This window comes from Prionailurus viverrinus, chromosome A1 (assembly GCF_022837055.1).
Source record: "Prionailurus viverrinus isolate Anna chromosome A1, UM_Priviv_1.0, whole genome shotgun sequence".
NCBI classification, from domain to species: domain Eukaryota; kingdom Metazoa; phylum Chordata; class Mammalia; order Carnivora; family Felidae; genus Prionailurus; species Prionailurus viverrinus.
Window position 1 is genome coordinate 169,306,557 of NC_062561.1, and position 21,271 is coordinate 169,327,827.

General features: G+C 37.0%; 1 protein-coding gene across 2 annotated transcripts in view; it reads right to left on the minus strand.

Moving 5' to 3' along the window:
- The window catches only part of FBXL17 (F-box and leucine rich repeat protein 17), a 501,406-nt gene that overhangs the window by 336,603 nt on the left and 143,532 nt on the right, over positions 1-21,271 (minus strand). For both annotated transcript variants that reach the window (XM_047855114.1, XM_047855106.1), the window contains one exon: positions 8,770-8,877. In XM_047855114.1, coding sequence (XP_047711070.1) covers positions 8,770-8,877 — 108 coding nt within the window. The remainder of the gene's footprint in view (positions 1-8,769; positions 8,878-21,271) is intronic.

A 21,271-nucleotide genomic window follows, 5' to 3' on the forward strand; every position in this document is an offset into this window, starting at 1 on the left:
CAACTATAAAAAAGGCACAACATAATTTATCTTCCTTTCAGTATCCAGGAGCCCCTTCATCATTATAAACATCATACGATATTAAGCAAAATTGTAAAGAAAAATCTGGTTATTTGGTTTCTGAGTAATGATTAATGATTGGCATGGTGTGGGTGTGTACCATGTTTAACTATGTGTGTGAATGAATATAATATATTCATACATAGGCACTTCCCTGTGGCTAACAAGATCTGCCCAGGTGCAGTGAAATTAGTACTTAAGTACACAGTTAAATTAATTAAAAATAAAATGCTGGTAAATATTGTATAATCATTCAAAGCTATTAAGTGAATATAACTGTCAATGGTTTTATGTAATTGACTATGTCCCTTAAATAAATTTGGTTTCTATTTAGCTCTAATTCTCAATAAATGTTTATTTTAAATTAATAAATGAGATCTGCTTACTTTATTTTTTCCCAGTAATATATTTCCTCATTAAGTTTCATTATAATTTATTCTCATTAGGCCCCAAATATGGTTTCTCTAATTCCGGCAGTCTGTTCTGTTGGGGTCCCATCCGTGTCTAATATTACAATTTATGTATAAACCACAAGACTGAGTGAAGTAGACTCACACTGTTCCTTAAATAAAATTTCTCTCACAAAACAGTGTGAACGAATTTGAAAGTCTAAGAAAGCATGAAAGCAACATCTCCTAATCTTTCTTAGATAAAGACTGACCTCATGTGTTAGAGACCTGATAAATAAAGTTGAAACCCTTTTTCATACGAATATAAGAATATCTGCCTCAAAACCACAATTTATGAATAAGAAGTATGTGATAAAAAGTCAAGGGGTAAAATGAGGATAATCTAAGCAATGTAAAACAATATTTAAAATATAAAAGCCAAGATCCAAGAAAGACCCTTTCAAAAAAGATTGCCTACTTTCTTCACTTTATATTATATATTTATATTAAAGCCTGAAGCAACCATTTTATCAAAGGATAGATATAACAAAGAAACTCATCTGTTCATTTTACTTGTTAGGACTTTCACAAATGGAGTCATTTGAAAGATGAATTTATTTATTTTACTCGTGTCACACTGATACATCCTGCCACTGTAGTTGTTGTAATGAAAAGGTAGCACAAACAAATATATATTACAACTAGAATGTGAGCAACAGGGTTATAAAATATAAAAAGAGTAACCTCATTGGACAGGTGTTACTGATTTAACAGAATAAAAAACTAAATGTGATAAATTGCCATAGCTTATGTAGATACTGCCTATACTAATTTAGCAAAGTAAAAATCAAAGTCACTAATTTGTGCAATAATAATAAGGTACAAGAGTATATTCTGATTCAGTGTACTGCTGCAGTAAGAATTTTTTAATAATTTTATTAAAAATACTATTTTAGTTGTTCAGTGCATGAACTTACCCATAAGGGTGTTGGCAGGGAAAGGAAGAGAACAAAACAAAACAATGAAGAGCACACATATGGTTATTAATCTTAAGATTCAGTATTGGCACTGAGATAGAAATAAAAGGATCATAAAGATTTTAAATAAGATTTATTTTCATGAAAATTTATTTTACATTTTTATTTTAATGAAAGAATAGGAGTAGATTAGGACTAAAGAGTTACCAGGAACTTTTGGACACCAGGATGAATATTTTTCTCATTATTTTATTTATTTTATTTTTTGACTACTTTAGTTACAGCCCAAGCACACTTCCTCTACAACCCAAGCAGCAGGTAGACGCTATTATTATCCTTATTTTATAGATGAGGAAATTGAGGCAAAGAAATTAGGTGATTTGCCCCAGGTCATACAGTTAGTCATCATACCATCAGCTTTGATGACAGCAATAAGTGGTTTGCTGTCCATTGCAAACTTCTAAAAAAAAAAAAAATCAATTAATGGATCACACCAGATCTAGATAATCATCGCCAATATTTTCAACATTCAGGTTTTGGGCTCAACTCCTAACTCTGGAGGCTAAATAGAACCAAAGCATGGTCATCTAACAAACACATCTTCATAATACTCACTGGCTCATACTTACTACAAAATATTTTAGAGCTGAATGAATTTAAGAACACGTATTTTTCCATATCTCAAAATAACACTCAACTACTATAATTACTTAGAAAAAAATGAAATGATAATCTATAACTAAACAGCAACATCATCCTTAAGGCAGCAAAACATTTTATTCTAACTGTAGAATAAAGTACTCTAAACTGATCAGTTGTTTGGAAATTTAAAAGGCAAGAAAGTTCATCTTTCATTTCTAGTCTCTGGATACACAAGAAAGGGAAGACAAAAATTGAGTTAGTTGCATGAATGAACATTCTTTCAGTTACTTAAGTTAAATTGACTGAAAAAAATCAATTTTGTTTTTCTTTAGAAAACATTTCATACTTTCAACCATAAGCACTTTTAAAATACGTGTTTTTTTTTTTAAATTCTTTAAATGTGATTATGGTCCCAAAAAATATCAGAAGTTTGGGCATTTTGTTTAGTTGTCTGTTACCTTGCCCAAAAAATTCTGTTTAAAAACAGAAACAAACATTAAAAACTTCAACCAAAACCATACCTGACATATCCCAAGAATTCAGGTCATGTTTATAAACTGAATAACTAAAGCAACAATAAGACCTAATGTAGCATCAGAATTATATTATTAACTAATTAACACTCACAGCTTTATAATATTTAGTAATCTTACTATATTCATATTTTAAAATAATATCAACACACAACTTTAAAATATATCAGCAATCTAAAAAATACATCTACCTTTAAGTTATGACAAATATGAATTTTTTACATGGTATATAATAAAAGTGAACTTTTTGTCAAAAATTCTTCCCACCTTCCATAGTAGTAATTTATTTTTTAATTTTTTAAAGTTTATTTATTTGAGAGAGAGCGTGGGTACACACATGCACCCAAACAGGGGAGGGTCAGAAAGAGAGGGAGAGAGAATCCCAAGTAGGCTCTGTGCTGTCAGCATGGAGCCCCAACATGGGGCTCAAATTCATGAACCGTGAGATCACGACCTGAGCCAAAACCAAGAGTCGACACTTGGTGGGCTACACAGGTGCCCGCCGTTAGTAGATATTTAAAGTAAGATCTAATAAAAGATTAAAATCATTTTAGCTGATCTGATGTAAACTTACAACAGATCTGCAGCATTAAATTCACGAACCCACAGCATTTCTGAAGTTTGTACTCCAACTACAGGTAAAAATAACTTGCCACTTTGACATTTCAGACTCCATAGATCTATCTGTTCAACTGATTTTTAAATTAATATTATATGCTAATATAAATTATTGTTAATTATTATCTTGAACACTTCCCATGTTCGTATGCATTCTTAAAAAGTATGATACTGAATGGTGTGATTTTATCATGTGACATTAATATAAACATTTTTAAATTTTTGACCTCTTAAAAGCTTTTTTATTATTATGGAAATTTTCAAATTCAAACAACAGTAATGAGGATAAGGTAATAAACCTCCATGTCCTATAATCTAGCTCAATTATCTATAGTTTGCCATTTTTCATCGGCCAATCCACGTTTTCTTCTTTTTATCTTCTTTGAAATACTTCAAACCAAATGCCTAAACACTGTGTTACCAGTAAATACTCATGTGTATCTCTTACTGATAAAGTTTTTTAGTTAGATTGTTTATTTATTTTTTAAGTTCTACACCCAACATGAGGTGTGAACTCATGACCCGGAGATCAACAGATGCAGGCTCCACCAACTGAGCCAGCTAAGTGCCTCAAAGTTTTTAAATATAACAAATATTTGGTAGAATTCACCAGTAAAGCAATTTGGGCCTGGAGTATAATTGGAGGGAAGGTTCTTAACTACAAATGCAATTTCTTTAACAGATACAGAGATATTCAGATTATGTACTTCTTGAGTGTGCTTTGGTAATCTGTCTTTCAAATGAATTTTTCATTTCATTAATTTATTAAATTTATAGGCATAAACACATACAAAATTCCCTTGTTATCCTTTTAACATCTGTAGAATCTGTAGTTATGACATGATATTGGCAAGTTGTGTCTTGTCTTTGTCTCTCTGTCTCTCCTTTTCTTAATCAGTTTAAGTAGAGATTTATCAATTTGATCTATTTTATCATAGAACCAGTTTTTAATTTCAATGATTTTTCTTTTATTTTTGTTTTCCATTTCATTGACTTCCACTTTGATCTTTACTATTTCCTTTCCTCTGCTTACTTTGAGTTTAATTTGTTCTTCTTCTTTAAGTTTCATAAGGTAAAAGTTTATAACATAGAACGTCACCAAATTCAGATGTTCTTTTTTTTCTTATATAGGTGTTTAGTGCTATTTAATTTTACCTAAAGGGTAATTTAGTAGGATAACACTAAATCATCAGTGTTGTGTTTTCATTCTCATTCAGTTAAAAATACTTGCTAATTTCTCTTTTGATTTCTTCTGTACTCATGGGTTATTTAGGATTGGGTGCGCAAAAGAGATCATCTACAGACCTCTGGGATTCCCTATGAGTTCTCTATGGGGTTCTCTCCACTCTGGTGGTCTGTCCTCTGAACTCTGGCTGCCTTGGTCTCCCTGGACTTCCTGTTCTGTCTTAACTCAAGAGTGTCTCCTGAGTTTTGCCTGGGTTACCCCCCCCCCCCGCCCATGCCCACCCTGTGCTATGTGCTGGAAATTCTTTCAATGCATTAGATGGAAGCAATCATAGGACTCCTCTTGCTTCTCATATCTCAGGGATCACTGTCCTTAGTTGTCTGACAGCCAGTGTCTTGAAGACTACTGTTACATATATTTTGCCTGGTTTGGGGGATATTTCAAGGAAAAGAGTAAATCTGGTCCCTATTGCTCCATCTTAGCTAGAAAAATAAATCATTTTATTCTGTTTTTTATATATCATTATGAATTCAAGATTTTTGTACATTTGGTTTGCTTTAACCCATTGCAGCCATTTTCCTTTTTGATATTCAAAGTAAGCCAACTTAGGCCACTGGGAACCATTTCATGTTTACTTTGGGTCCTTTTGACATGTTTCTATTAGTTCATTCAGTGGCAAATGATATTTAGGCACCACCATCTAGACGCTAGGGGTTAATTACATATTTGCATTTGCTAAATCTGTTTTTGAAGAGTAGGAGGGAAAACAATATAGAAATATTTTATATTTATAAACAGATACATTGCAGTGAAAGAACAAACATACCTGTGTTGGAGAAGACTCAATTCTGTCACATACAACACGTCACTAAGATTCTCAACTGTTAAATGGAGACCTCAAAAGTTCTTATTATTGCTTCTTAAATATGGGTCTCAATGTTTCCAAACACAGCCTAGTGAACCTGACTTTATCTTCTCAACTTGGCTGCATTCAGTCTTAGCTATTTCTGGACTCTAATTTGCAGTCATAGGAGCCTAGAAGGAAGACCTCCTACTCTAAGATTATTTGATATTAGCAGAATTTATCTGAAGACTAAGGGTATTTCATCAATAAATATTGCAAAATGAGTAACAGTCTAGTCAAGGCTGAGAGCATCAAAGTAAAATTGAGCCCAATGAACCATAGTAATAGGATATCAATATTTTTCCACCTATTCCAAATCTTCTGTCTTCTTGCCCTTGGTGTAACAAATCCCCAATTTTCCTTTCTAAATTATTAATTTGGTTTCTTAGTTTCAGGGAAACCCCCCTCATAGTCCCTTCTAGGTTAATGATTCTGTTTTTAAATTTATTTTTTTAAGAGAGAGAGAACAAGCATGTGCACAGGAGAGGGGGGAGCAGAGAGAGAGGGAGAGAGAATCTCAAGCAGACTCTGCACTGCCAGCACAGTGCCTGACACAGGACTCAATCTCAAGAACCATGAGATCAAGACCTGACTGAAATCGAGTAGGACTCTTAACCGACTAAGCCACCCAGGTGCCCCATAGGTCAATTACTTTTAAATGCATAGGTTCTTCTGGGTACAAAAAACTCTAAAGATAGATCATCTAATTTAGACATATCTCTTCATAGACAGGAAACTAAATCATGGAGGTTTTATGTCATTTGCCTCTTTTAGCAAACTGAGAGCCAGAGACTTAGAAAAGTAATATATTGGAAAGAATTTCTAAACCATATAAACTTAAACATATTTACACCAATAGCTCTCAACACTCTGCATCTCACATCTCTTAAATCATTAACTTAAAAATTATATACCACGATGATAAGAAGGGTAACACAACTTCCTCGGAGCATTTATATATTTATAAACATTTTGTGAATGTAAATTACATTTTGTGCAATATCTGAGTATGAAAACTGTCAGAATGCAAATATTTTAACCCAAAAGCTTTTATTTTATTAAAACCTGAGTTGTTTTTTAAATTTTTTTAATGTTTGTTTATTTTTGAGAGAGGCAGAGACAGGATGTGAGTGGGTTAGGGGCAGAAAGAGAGGGAGACACAGAATCTGAAGCAGGCTCCAGGCTCCGAGCTGTCAGCACAGAGTCCCATGTGGGGCTCAAACTCACGAGCTGTGAGATCATGACCTGAGCGGAAATCAGACGCTCAACCAACTGAGCCACCCAGGTGCCCCTAAAACATGATTTCTACCCTTAGTATTCAAGAGATAAAAACAATTAAAATAGCTTTAGAGAAGCTATGCATGCTTAAAATTCTATCTTGCCTTTATTTGAATCCAGGAAAATAAGCAATATTATACCACCAACCAGTCTTCTCATTAGAGCAAAAGACTTTATTGACCAACAAAGAATGATCCTCAAAAGTCTGTGGACTGGCTTTGATATTAATCCAGTAGATCCGAACTACTGACAGTCCAAACCACCAATTCTGGCCTATAATCTTCAGAAGAACATTTTCAGCAAATTCAGCCTTCCAACCCAGACATTTGCTATTTGCTATAGCTGCTATTTTGTCACTGAGAGTAATTCTGATCTTTTAAGTACCAGTGTACCATAATTTTTGGCCATCTCAAAATGCTCAGGGAAGCACTTACTGATCTAATAAGTCTTGTTTTGTCTTTAATGAGTACAATTTCTAGCGATCATAAAAATCCCACATATGGTCATTATAACACTTGTTGTGCACAATCTGTTCATCCAAAGGCATTTCTACTCTACACTATAAACAACATTGGATGTGACTAGAAAAACATTCATCCACCAAGATGTTCCAGGCCAAGGTTATAGGAAATGAATAAAAATTATGGTCATGTATGGTCTTGGTTACACTAAGATATTCTGATAGAACAATAATTGTGAATGATGTGTTTTTCCTCTCCACCAGCTTTAGTCTCTGATCCTCAAAAAACAATTAAAGTTGGTCAGTTATCAGTCATTTAAGACACAGGACAATCACAGGATCTGTTTCAGACACACCAGACCAAAACAGTGATTTGCTATTCTTCTCTCAAAGTTTGCTCTGATTTTCAAGCAACTTAGATATAACAAAATCCATTTTAATACTAGGAGTAACATTAGCTTAGCATTTACTGCAATTTTGACACTGAGGCAAGCACCTTGCATGTATTATTTCAATTAATACCCTGAAAAATATTTGTCTACTCAGCTAATAAGTGCCAGAGACAAGATTCAAACTCAAGCAAACAACAGAGCCCAGGCACCTATCCCCTGTGCCTTTATTGGAGAGTCCCACGTAACTCATTATCATTTGCTCTCTTCCTAGAAAGAAAAGAAAAAGATTATTTCCCACTAAACTGTAAGCTTAAAGAGACCTGAAGAGACCAAGCCCTAAGAAACCTGGTATCTCAACCGGTTTATTTCAACATTGTGCTGCTAACACAACAGTTTCCTAAGAGTAGTGAAATGAAGGAAAGGTGAATGAAAAGGTTACTCAACTACAAAGTGGGAAAGGCAAGGACTCATACCCATTATCCTAAGTATAATATGCTGCAGTTGAAATCTATCCAATGACAAATTTCAGATAATACACAGGTAAATTTTATAGTCATCCATTCTTCATTACACACATGTAAGAATTAGCTCCTAATTATTTTAAAGCTCTGGAGTAAAGATGACACATAAGTGAGAGATTACAAAGGAACTGGCATTTTCATCATTGCCAAAATATGATATTTTATATATTTGGTATAAAAGTGAACTCTCCTAGAAGGTTAATTTTTGACATAAATTCACCTCTCTTTTCACCTTACATTTTCAGCTTAATCATATGCATGAGACATATGTACTTCCTAAAAGCCAAATGCAATAAATTAACATTTAAATAATTTTTGTTAGATAGATCAGTTTCTTTAATGCATATATTTATCTCATAGTCATTGGCAATGAAAAAGCAAGAAAGTAAGCTTTCTTGTTTAAATGAATGTTCCATTTAAGAAAGGACAGATTTTGTATTGTTGCTTTAAACTGATCTCAACTACCAAATCCTAGTACACTTTTATTTTTTTTAATGTTTGTTTACTTTTGAGAGAGAGACACACAGAGTATGAGCAGGGGAGGGGCAGAGAGAGGGAGACACAGAATGTGAAGCAGGTTCCAGGTTCCGACCTGTCAGAACAGAGCCTGATGCGGGGCTCAAACTCAGGAGCCGCAAGATCATGATCTGAGTCGAAGTCTGATGCTTAACCAACTGAGCCACCCAAGCACCCCAATCCTAGTACACTTCTGTAATGATCTGACTGTTCCTCACTCAAATACATTTACCAATGCTAGGGTGCTGATATGAATGATAGAAAGGCTAAGGAGATGCAGCCACAGAACCTACCTTGGTTAGGTGAATGACTCCTTTAGAAGTAACCGAACAACCCATGAAGCCAACGTACTGAAGTTCAGGACAGTGCTCAGCAAATGCTTTCACTGACTGATCTGTTACCTAGGGAAGGGACACGAATAAGGTTATTCAAGGTGGCATCCCAGCGAGTTTAAGGATTTGGCTCCTGCAAATTCCCTCTGCCCTACCTTGTGTCATTAATATTTCCCTTTCCGTTGGCTCATTTTAATCTGTTTACAAACATGCAGCAATATCTCCTGTGGGTTTTTTTAACTTTATTTCTTTTTCAAGTAATCTCTACACCCAACATGGGGCCTGAACTCACAATCCTAAGATCAAGAGGCACATGCTCTTCTGACTGAACCAGCCAGGCACCCAAGATGTCAACACTCTCCATCACCACTTCTTCCTAACAATCTCTCTCAATATACATATTTTCTATTGACATATAATCCACACACTATAACATTCACCCTTTCAAAGGGTACCATTCAGTGGTTTTTAGCATATTCACAATTGTGCACCCATCTAACCCTAGAACATGCTTATCACCCCCAAAAGAGTTGCCCTCAATTCTTGGCAACTTTCCACCTCTATGGATTTGCCTGGTCTGAACATTTTTTATCATGGAAATTATATAACTGGTTCCTAAAAGACAACAATGGTCTCTTTATAAGGTTTCTACCTTCAAGTGTTTCAAGGAATCTGACTTTGCCCCTCGCTGCTTCAAATTCTTTAAATTAGGGTGGTGTGATGATTAATTTTATGTGTCAACATGGCTATACAATGGGGCACCAAAATATTTGGTTAAACAGTGTTCTGGGTATGTCTGTGAGGATATTTGTGATGAGATTAACATTTGAGATGGTGTACTGAGTAAAGCAGACTCTCCTCCCCAATGTGAGTGGGCCTCATCTAACCCAATGGAGTTCTGAATGTAACAAAAAAGCTGAGTAAGGGAGACTTGGCTCACTCTCTCTCACTCTAGCTCTTTTGTTCTCGCTCTCGCTCTTTCTCTCTCTACCTGGCCATCTTCAAGCTGAGACATCAGTCTCCTACCTTCAGATTCAAACTTGGACTAGAACTTACACTGTTGGCTCTACAGGTTCTTATGCCTTTGGACTCAGATTAGAACCTTATCATCAGCTTTTCTGTGTCTCCAGATTGCGACCTCAGGTTTTAGAACTTCTTGGCTTCCATAAATGTGTAAGCCAATTCCTTACAATAATTTCTTTATAGAAACACACACACACACACACACACACACACACACACACACACACACATTCTCTCTCTCTCTCTCTCTCTCTCTCTCTCTCTCTCATACGGATTCTGTTTCTCAAGAAAACCCTGACTAATGTAATACATATTAGAATTCCCTGAGGAGTTCATTAAATATTCAGAGCCAAAAGGGTGAGGCCCAAGAATCCCTATTTTTAATAAGCCCCTGAGTGACTCCTAGGCATGTAAAAGCTTGAGGCCCAAGTGCTGCCAAGAAGTTACCTTGACAACTTTTGACATTTCCACCTGGCCCTGCTTTAAACAAAGGGCAAAGTGAAATTCCTTTTTTGTCTTCCCCCACCTCCAGAAAATTTCAGTGTATAAAATTATCCTCTTGTAATTGTGCAAAAATTCTCTTCACTGTTCCACAAAGTGGTAGTTTATAAAAGAAGGTCCAAATATTCTCTACCATAGGCTTAATTTCAGTTTCATTTTCTTCACAGTCAAGATGAGATCAACAAGTTAAACACCTTTGTTAGTTTTTCAAACAGCAGTGACAAACCTCTTTTGCATTAGCTTTAATATGGGTGACACTTTGTATCTCCCTTATCTATTCTGAATAGATATTGGAAAATAAAGGTATGTGGGTAGCATTAATTCTAAAACAATCACAAGAACATTTTCCTAAAATAATGAAACCAACAGCATCCATGGTACATCTGATAAAAGATTAATTCTGCACTCAAAAGTAAAGTATGCTTTAGCATATTAAGGCTAAGGGTGCCATTGATAAATTAAAAATGGGCCTTCCTGACACTCAGCTTTCTAAAAAACATTATGTTAACAAAGAATGTTTCAAGCACTAAAATCGCCTGAAGCCTCAATGGAAACCAATTTCTATTTTTTAAAAAGAGGGTAGGGGTTAACAGAGGTTAAATACATATGGTTAGGTGGTTAAATACCTTGCCCAATCTCACTCTAACATCTAGCCTTTCCTACCTCCATCTTCAAGGAGGGGAGAGGAACTCAGATAAGGATTAAGGACACAAGAAAGCTCAGGTCCAAGGTGTTAAATCTTGCAGAGAGAAGAAAAAAGAGTATTAAAAATTTGGTTTGCGGGTCTTCCTCGTTCAGCTCAAGCAATCAGAACAAGAGAACTCAGAGGAGCCTCCAGCACCAACAGAGTCCTATAAGTCAAGCAAGACCAGAGTAAGTCCTTGGGATATAGAAACACTCTTAACTACGCTTGGGTATGTTTTAGGAGACTAATCAAAGGGCCTTGAAGATTCGGGCAGGGTCTGGCTCCATTCCAAAGAATAGAAGATATGTTAGAAATTTGGGGTTAAATATCTCACTTGTTTCAGGCAGAAATAAGTATAGACTGCAAGCAGCAGGTACTGGTGAGTATCAGCTTCTCTGGGACCCAGTAGTCTGCCTAACTCTTTTCAAATCCCAGGTGGACCACTTATTAGCTGTGTGATTTTAAGCAAGTCATTTCATGTCTCTATACTTTGTTCCTTCTATAACACAGAGAAAATAACAGTACCTAGCTCACAGGGTAAAATATGAGGCTAGATAAATGCATATAAAATGTTTTGAACAGGACATGGTTCGTTGTAATTGCTTAACACATTTTAGCTATTATCATCATAATCATCCCAGGCTCCCCTTTCTTCTGTATTCTAGTTCTTAGCCAGGACTAAGGGGTTGACATGTGTAAGAAAATAATTCAAAACAAAAAGTGTAGTCAAAGCCTGCTGGCTTACCCTCCTACTTATTCCAAGACATTCTGATCATAATTTGGGGGCTCTAAGTTTTGGGCTAAACTGTGGGACGAGAGTGAGGGAGTCATTGGTAGAAGCTTATTATTGAACCATTATGGTAAAAAGAATCCCATTTTGTTAAGGTTCTCAGCCTGACTGCACATCAGAATTACCTGAAGAGTTTCCTGATTTAATTTCTGGTGGAGATATGCCTTAATTTTATTCTAAAAGCTACCCCCCCCCCAACCCAGAGAGAGTCTAACATGCAGCCTGAGTTTTGAACAAGTTCAAAAGCCTTTCATTCAAAATGTGGCCAACAGCACTGGCATCAACTTGGAGGTTGTTAAAAATGCAAAATCTCAGACCCCATCACAGACCTACTGAATCCTAATCTACAGTTTAGTAAGATCTCCAGGTGATTCCTTGTTTATTTGTTTGTTTTACTATTTATTTAAATAATCTGTACACCCAATGTGGGGCTCAAAATCACAATCTCAAGATCAAGAGTCTCATGCTTTACCAACTGAGCCAGCTAAATAGCATTCCCCTCCCCCCCCAGGTGATTCTCATGTACCTTAAAGCTTGAGAAATACTACTGAAGGGACAAGGAGCTATGACATCTTCTTGGGGAGAGGGGAGCAAACACTGGGTAGTTATCTCATAAACCAAGTGTTATGGAGAATTATTTAAACAGATTTATTGGGGTATAGTTTATATACCATAAAATTCACTCATTTTATGATATAGTTTATTGAGTCTTAGTAAGCTTATACAGTTGTGCAACCATCACCACAATGCAGTTAAAAAAATTTTTTTTAAGTTTATTTATTTTGAAAGAGAGATGGTGCAAGTGGGGGAGGGGCAGAAAGAGGGGGAGAGAGCGAGAGAATCTAAGCAGGCTTCTGCTGCCAGCACAGAGCCCCACGTGGGGCTTAAATTCCCAAAATCGCAAGGTCATGACCTGAGCCAAAACCAAGAGTGGGATGTTTAACCCACTGGCCACCCAGATGCCCCACCACAATCCTTTTAAAGTGCCTCCACTGCACCATCCCCAACATGCCCTTCATCCTTTTTGCCCATATGCAGGCAATCACAGCTCCCACCCTTAAGCACCCATTGGTCTTGCTTTCTATCTCTATAGTTTGCCTCTTCTAGAAATTCCATATAAACAATTACACCATAAGTAGTCTTTGGTTTCTATCTTCTTTCACTAGCATAATGTTTTGGAGGTTCACCCTTGCTACATGCATCAGTCGTTGGCTCATTTTATTGCTGAGCAGAACTCCACTGTATAGCTCTACTACCTATCTATTCACCAGATAATAAATATTTGAATTGTCTCCAGTTTGGGCTTTGATAAATAATCATGCTGTGATCATTCACATATAATACTTTGTATGGACATATATTTTCATTTCTCTTGGATAAATATCTAGAAGTAGAGTTGCTGAGTCATGTAAGTTTCATTTTTTACACATTTTAAAAACTGGTTTGTTGTCTTACTAAGTTTAAAAGCGCTTTATATACTCCAGACACAAGTCCCTTATCAGATATTTGTTTCATAAATATTTCCTTCCATTCTATGCCTGGTCTTTTCATTTTCTTAATAGTGGTCTTAGCTCTAACCTTTAGGTCTATTGTGCTCTAGGAGTTAATTTTTGTGAACAGCGCCAAGTAAGGTAAATATTCACTTTCTTGCATATAAATATCCAACTGTCCTACCACCATTTGTTTAAAAAATTACATACTGTGGTTTCCAGAGTACAGATCTTTTACCTTTTTGGTGAGGTTTATTCCTAAGTATCTTATGGTTTTGGTGCAACTGTAAATGGAATCGATTCCTTGATCATTCTTTCTGGTGCTTCATTCTTGGTGTATAGAAATGCCACAGATTTCTGTATGTTGATTTTACATCCTGTCAATTTGCTGAATTCATGTTATCAGTCTAGCAATTTTTTGGTGGAGTCTTTGGGTTTTCCACGTAGAGTATCATGTCATCTGTGAAGAGTGAAAGTTTGACTTCTTCCTTGCTAATTTGGACGTCTTATATTTCTTTTTGTTGTCTGAGTGCTGAGGCTGGAAATTCCAGTATGATGTTGAACAACAGTGGTGAGAGTGGACATCCGTGTCATGTTCCTGACCTTAGGGGAAAAGCTCTCAGGTTTTCCCCATTGAGGATGATATTAGCTGTGGGTCTTCCATATATGGCCTTTATGATGTTGAGGTATATTCCATCTATCCCTACTGTGTTGAGGGATTTTACAAAAATGGATTCTGTATTTTGTCAAATGCTTTTTCTGCATCTATTGAGAGGATTTTATGGTTCTTTCCTTTCTATTATTAATGCAGTAATGATAAAAAGCTCCAACCTGGAATCGTTGGCCTTGAAGGATCACACTAACTCAAAGACTGTGGGAAACCAGGCAGCACATAGGAATTACCATGCAAACAGAAATGTAGCTCAGGTTTTGGAAAGTAGCAACAAAAAATAAGGGAAGAATGAGATCAGCTTACAAAGCAGATTTTAATCTTTGAGTCAAAGCTGTGAATGGAGAGGAAGAGGAAGATGAACCTCAGATTCAATAGCATTATCTCTTCACATGGCAGAGGTAGAGAAGGACCATATCCCTAAACTGGCATTCTAAAAGCCAGGCTACACTTTTATATCTGCATAAAGAGGATGCAGGTCCATTTAGTGTTACAATGAGAAAAAGCAATGATGGCAAGGAGTATATGTCTTCAGCGTTGAGAGAACCATGAAAAGCCTGAATAATACAAACATGCACAAAGATTCTAGTAGAGCTTCAATCTGTGAATCTTTACTTAAAGTTATTTATTTTGAGAGCGAGCACAAGCGGGGGAGGACCAGAGAGACAGAGAGAGAGACAGAGAGAGAGACAGAGAGAGAGAGAGAGAGAGAGAGAGAATCCCAAGCAGGCTCCACACTCTCCCCTCAGAGCCCAATAAGGGGCTCAAACTCACAAGCTGAAATCAAGAGGCAGATGCTTAACCTAATGAGCCACCCAGGTGTCCCTTAGTTTGTGAATCGTAAGAGGGCCTTCTCCAGTGGCTAACCTAGAAGTAAATGAAAACCAGAAATGCAGGGTACAAAGGGACAAAGGAAAAAGATGTTGGTTCTCATAAGCTCTTGGGAACTACACTCAATCAGATATATTTCTTCTGAGATCTAATTGTGGAGACAAGAGAGAAACATCTTCAGGAGGTAGAAATAATGGGCTTATGGGGCACCTGGGTGGCTCAGTCAGTTAAGTGTCCAAATTCGGCTCAGGTCATGATCTTACAGCTGGTGAATTCCAGCCCCATGTCGGGCTCTGTGCTGATAGCTCAGAGCCTGGAGCCTGCTTCGGATTCTGTGTCTCCTTCTCTCTCTGCCCCTCCCACACTCACACTCTGTATCTCTCACTCAAAAATAAATACTTAAAACATTAATAAATAAAAAAAAGAAAGAATTGGCCTAGAAAAATCTAATACAGGGGAAGTGTAATAGCCACTGTGGCAGAAATGGCCATATATGACTGAAAAACTCTTGTCTGGAATAGAAAGAGCAGAAGATGGACAGTACAGGGTCACCAATTTTGCTTGGTGAGTAAATGTTTATAAGTGTGCTTTTGGATTGTGTTTTCATCTCTTGACACAGCTCACACTAAACCAAGATTAGGGGTACTAGCAGCCAAAGAGTTGAAGAGGGAGTAGGTAATAAAACAGCTAAATAATAATAAATGGCCATATTTACTAAGGCATTACCGTATGCCAAACTAAGTCTTCTCTATGCATCATCTGGGATCTTCATAAGAGCTTTAAGAAGCATCATAATTTCCATTTCATAGGCCCCTAACATAAGCCTATTAGAAATTGACTTCCTCAAAATTACACAGCTAGAAGGTGGCAAAGTGGGGCTTACACTTTAGTCTTTTAGGTTTTGAGACCCATGCTCTTTACCTTATACAAACTAGAACCCTATCCCTAAACTGGCATTCTAAAAGCCAAGCTACACTTCTACATCTGCATAAAGAGGATGCAGATCCATTTAGTGTTACAACAAGAAAAAGCATTGGTGGTAAGGAGTGTCTGTGATTCATTTCATGGTGCTAATCTCACTCAAATGCAAGAGCTAAGTCAAGGCCTTCCCTTCAGCCCCAAATAAGCAGAGTGACAGGGTAACATATAGTGTAATAATGACTTCAGGAATCGAATTTAGTGATTCATCACTTACATATAACACCCAGTGCTCATCCTGGGTGCTCTCCCTAATGCCTATAACCCATTTAGCCCATCTCCCTACCTAACACCCCACAAGCAACCCTCAGTTTGTTCGATGTACTTAAGAGTCTCTCATGGTTTGTCTCTCTGGTTTTACCTTATTTTTAGATGCAATTTATTCTTATTTTAACACTTAAAAGTTTTCTTGGAACTTGGGAGGAGAGATCTATCTTTATCAGAATAAGATAGATTCAATGAAAGGGATTTTTGTAATCTGAGCTGAAAGATTAACTTTGGGGAATGATTGTTAGCATATCTGGGAATGAAAGGAATTTGTAGTGACTCTAAAAAGGTAGAGCAACCTTTCGATACGTTTATGCTGCTGGCATTATAGAACATACGAGTGTACTAAATAGTACATGAATGCACTAAATAATATAAAATTATTTCTTGACCTTGCTCAGAAAACTTCAATGTTTTTCCTAAACTTCACCCCAAAACTACTAATCCAGGACCCAGAAATACACACTTTTAACAAGTTTCCTTGATTCTTATAAAATCCATCCAGAAATAGCCCTATTTTTGTAGTCTTAAAAAAAAATTTTATTTAAATTCCAGTTAGTTTACATACAGTGTAATATTAGTTTCAGGTGTACAATTTAGTGGTTCGACACTTACATACAACACCTGATGCTCATTATGACAAGTGCACACCTATTTAACCATCTCCTTCTCCTCTGGTAACTATCATTTTGTTGTCTTTAGTTAAGAGTCTGTTTCATGGTCTCTCTCTCTCTCTCTCTCTCTCTCTCTCTCAAAAATAAACATTAAAAAAATTTTTTGGGGGGCGCCTGGGTGGCGCAGTCGGTTAAGCGTCCGACTTCAGCCAGGTCATGATCTCGCGGTCCGTGAGTTCGAGCCCCGCGTCGGGCTCTGGGCTGATGGCTCAGAGCCTGGAGCCTGTTTCCGATTCTGTGTCTCCCTCTCTCTCTGCCCCTCCCCTGTTCATGCTCTGTCTCTCTCTGTCCCAAAAATAAATAAACGTTGAAAAAAAATTAAAAAAAAATTTTTTTTAAAAATAAAGATAAAATAAACAAATGATCAGATAAAAAAGAGACAGACAGACAGAAACAGAGAGCATGAGAAGAGGAGGGGCAGAGAGACAGGGAGACACAGAATCCAAAGCAGGGTCCAGGCTCCAAGCTATCAGCACAGAGTCAGACAGGGAGCTCGAACTCAGGAACAGTGAGATCATGACCTAAGCTGAAGTCGGAGGCTTAACAGACTGAGCCACCCAGTGGCCCCTGATTATTTGTTTCTTTAATTCCGCATATGAGTGAAATCATATGGTATTTGTCTTTCTCTGACTGACTTTAGTATAATACTCTCTAGCTGCATCCATGTCATTGCAAATGACAAGACAGAAACAATCCTATTACTAAATCTAAAAACCACAGCTAACTACAACTTTCAAATATTAGTATTTAAGATGATCTTGGGTACACTTCAGGGTTATCTCTTTGCCACCTCTACTGCCACAATAGACCACCATGGTCCACGATGTGCCAGCCTTCTCCTGCACATTTTCAATATCCTGCACACTGGACCTCTTTCTGCCTGCCCTTGATTCCACCTATCTGTTTTCCACCCATCAAGCCACAGTGATCTTTCAAAACAAAAAGTGATTTTAAAAATCAGATGTCAGTCTGCTATTCAAAATCTTCCACTGGTACCAATTACTCTAAGAATGAGATCCAAACTCCTTCTATAACCTACAAAGCCATACATGATCTGCCTCCTTCCTGTCTCTTATATCTCCTTTCATCCCACCATCCTCTCTCCTTGTTCACTATGTGATGGTCTCCCCATCTATCCCATTCACAACTGTATCCTCAGTGCTGGGCACAGGACCTGGCACACAACAGAAGTTCCAAAAATAAAAATGAACAAAGTACTGTTTTGGTGCATGTTAATGGCTTGTTGGCCCAGTATTGAAAAACAAATCCTTCTAATGCCAAGAAAATGTGAATTGTTGGTCTTATTTGTTCCAAGAGTCTAAGAATGAGACAAACGGCTTCATGAAGTGAAGGACAGGATTTTCAAAGAAAGCAACAGCAGCACTTCGATTCTGGAATGGACTGGAAAACTAAGGTGGGGAAATTATTGGCATGACTATCTAATCTCACTCAAGACCTCAGAACCAATTCAAAGCCTTCTTTCTATCTCCAGGAAAAAAGAATAACAAGGATCAAGGGCATAGTCAATCTACTTCCTAGGGAATTTTTCAGGAGGAATGCTAACCTTTAATTATTTTTTTCATCTCTTACAGCCAGAGTGGTCAGTGGGCCTGTAGAGTGCCCTCATCTTCTGAATGCAAAATAAAGCCAGCATAAAGCAATCTGCTTAGGTTGGGTTCTAACTGAACATTATAACCAAAGGGCAAAATATTGCCATGTGTTCCAGTTTAGCAAGATTCACCAGAGAAGAAAAGCCTTATGGATTCTGGGCAAAAGCCAGGTGGAAAAGAGTTTGGTTGTCTGAGTAATAACCATTTGGTAATAATCATTTGAATGAATTATAAGTTTAAGAAAGAAAAGTGACCCCAGTAGTAAATGACTACCCGAGTCTACTAAATCAGCAATATCTTTAGAAATAAAGACACACTTACAGTGTTTTTAAGGAAGGGCTTATTTCACTCAGGGTTGCTCAGTTTCTTAAGCCCCTTTCAATCACCAAATATTTGAGTACCTATTATAGTCATACCACCTCATGTTAAGCACTAATGCAGTATGAAGATAAGGTACAGTCCCTGCCTCTAAGAACAGAAGCTACAGGTTGGAATAGGAACAGATCTAGCTCCCACAACTATCAGAAAGCTTCCTGGGAATATTTCAGTCTGTATACTGCATCCCAGTTTAGTGGAGTTCAGTTTCCCAAGGCCTTCTGATTAGATCTGAAGCCAAGATGGAAGACGTAACCAGATTACGGAGGGCTGAAAACCAGACAGGATACTTATGACTTGATAATGAGGGTATCTATCCTACTGGCAATGTATGAAATGCAAAGCTAACACATACCGCAGGCCCATGACTAACAGAGCCATTAATTAAAGGCTCTAAGAGAAAGGTGAAGGGAGAGTTGTACTTCAAAGTCCAGCAGGTACACACAGAACCAGCCAAAGGGAGATTTTGGCCTCAGAGAAGCAGGCCAGAAGGCTATCACCACAGCAGGGTCCATGCCCCCTAGGAAACAGCAGAATACCACACCACAGGTTACCTCAGTTAGGCCTAGACACATGCCACAATCAGTAAGCACCCACATCTGACAAGTGACAAAGAATATGTCAAGTACTATAATGATAAAAATCCCAAATGGAATAAATTTTATTTAAATACCCAGTGACTATACATTATACTTATAGGAGCTTTAAAAATGGAACACAATAGGGGTGCCCGGGTGGCTCAGTTGGTTAAGTGACCAACTTTGGCTCAGGGCATGATCTCATTTATGAGTTCAAGCCCTGTATTGGGCTCTGTCCTGACAGCTCAGAGCCTGGAGGCTGCTTCAAATTCTGTCTCCCTTCCCTTTGCCCCTCCCCCACTCATGCTCAGTCTCTCTCTCTCTCTCTCTCTCTCTCTCTCTCAAAAATAAATATTAAAAAAATCAGAACAGAATAAAATGTCTCCTTTTGTTCATTCAAATCTTGAAAATCTACAAAAACTAATTCATTTCCATCTTCCTTTGCTTTCCTATATTATACCTTTCAACAGAGTGCAGTAGGTACACTCACAATTAATGCATTAGAAAGCTTTCTCCTTTGACACAGTATTGCAAAAAAACCAGCAAAGAATGGCACTTGTCACATTAAAGGAAATACCTAATTACGAAGACAAACACTTAGTATAGCTTTGCTTTATAAATCATTTCAGTAAGACCTTCATCACTGGGCTCTTCATTTAATAATAATTTCGTATCTTTATTTTTTTTTAATTTTTTTTTCAACGTTTATTTTTATTTTTGGGACAGAGAGAGACAGAGCATGAACGGGGGAGGGGCAGAGAGAGAGGGAGACACAGAATCGGAAACAGGCTCCAGGCTCTGAGCCATCAGCCCAGAGCCCGACGCGGGGCTTGAACTCACGGACCGCGAGATCGTGACCTGGCTGAAGTCGGACGCTTAACCGACTGCGCCACCCAGGAGCCCCTAATTTCGTATCTTTAATACATTTTTAAATGAAACCTAAAGGCAGATTATTTAAACATAGTTTTCTCTTAAACCATGACCACACAACAATATTTACTGAGCACATGTTATATTCTATACACTGTGTTCCACACAATGATTAAGACCTACAGACTGACTTCATGGAGTTTACAATTTAGTAAGAAGGACAAATGTTAAGCATTTGTTACAATTGTGTTCACTCTATTAATATAGTCATTGAATTATTATTTTCTATATATGCCATACTTAGGTAGTTCACATGGAAAGGAACCAAAAATATGACTAAAAATTATACTTGTTACAAATAAGGTTTTTCCCAAACACTTTAAGCTGAGTCTTAATTATATGCCTGATATCTTTTTAATAGAGAGCTATAAAAATATTAACTTTTAAAATTTTTATTTTTAAGCAATCTCTACACCCAATGTGGGGCTCGAACTCACAACCGCGAGATCAAGGGTTGCACGCTCTACCAACTGAGCCAGACCGGCTCCCCTGATTTTATAGATCATGAAAAAGACAAGGATTTTTTAAGACTTCACATTTGCCAGTACAACTCTGACTTTAAATTAGCATGACACAATTATTTCACTAAGTATATCAGAAACACAAAGTACTAAAATTTAATGTTAGGGTTTTTTTTACTATTGAACTATAGTTTACAATGTTAGACCAGTTCCAAGTATACAACATAGTGATTCAACAGTTCTATATATCACTCAATGCTCACCACGATAAATGTAGTTATCCTCTGTCACCATACCACATTACAACAATATTATTACTATATTCCCTATGCTGTACTTCTCATCTTCGTGACCTATTTACTTTATAACTGGCAATTTGTATCTCTTAATCCCCTTAATCTCCTTCACCTATTTTACCCATCCTCCCACCCACCTATTTTTATTATAAAAAATATCAACAATTTACAATAGTAGACAAAACAGTAAAATAAACCTCCGTTTGCCAATCACCGAGTTTCAATAATTGCTAATTCATGGCCAACCTTGTTTCATCAATAGCCCCATCTACTTCTAAAACATCACAATTATCAGCAAGTATTT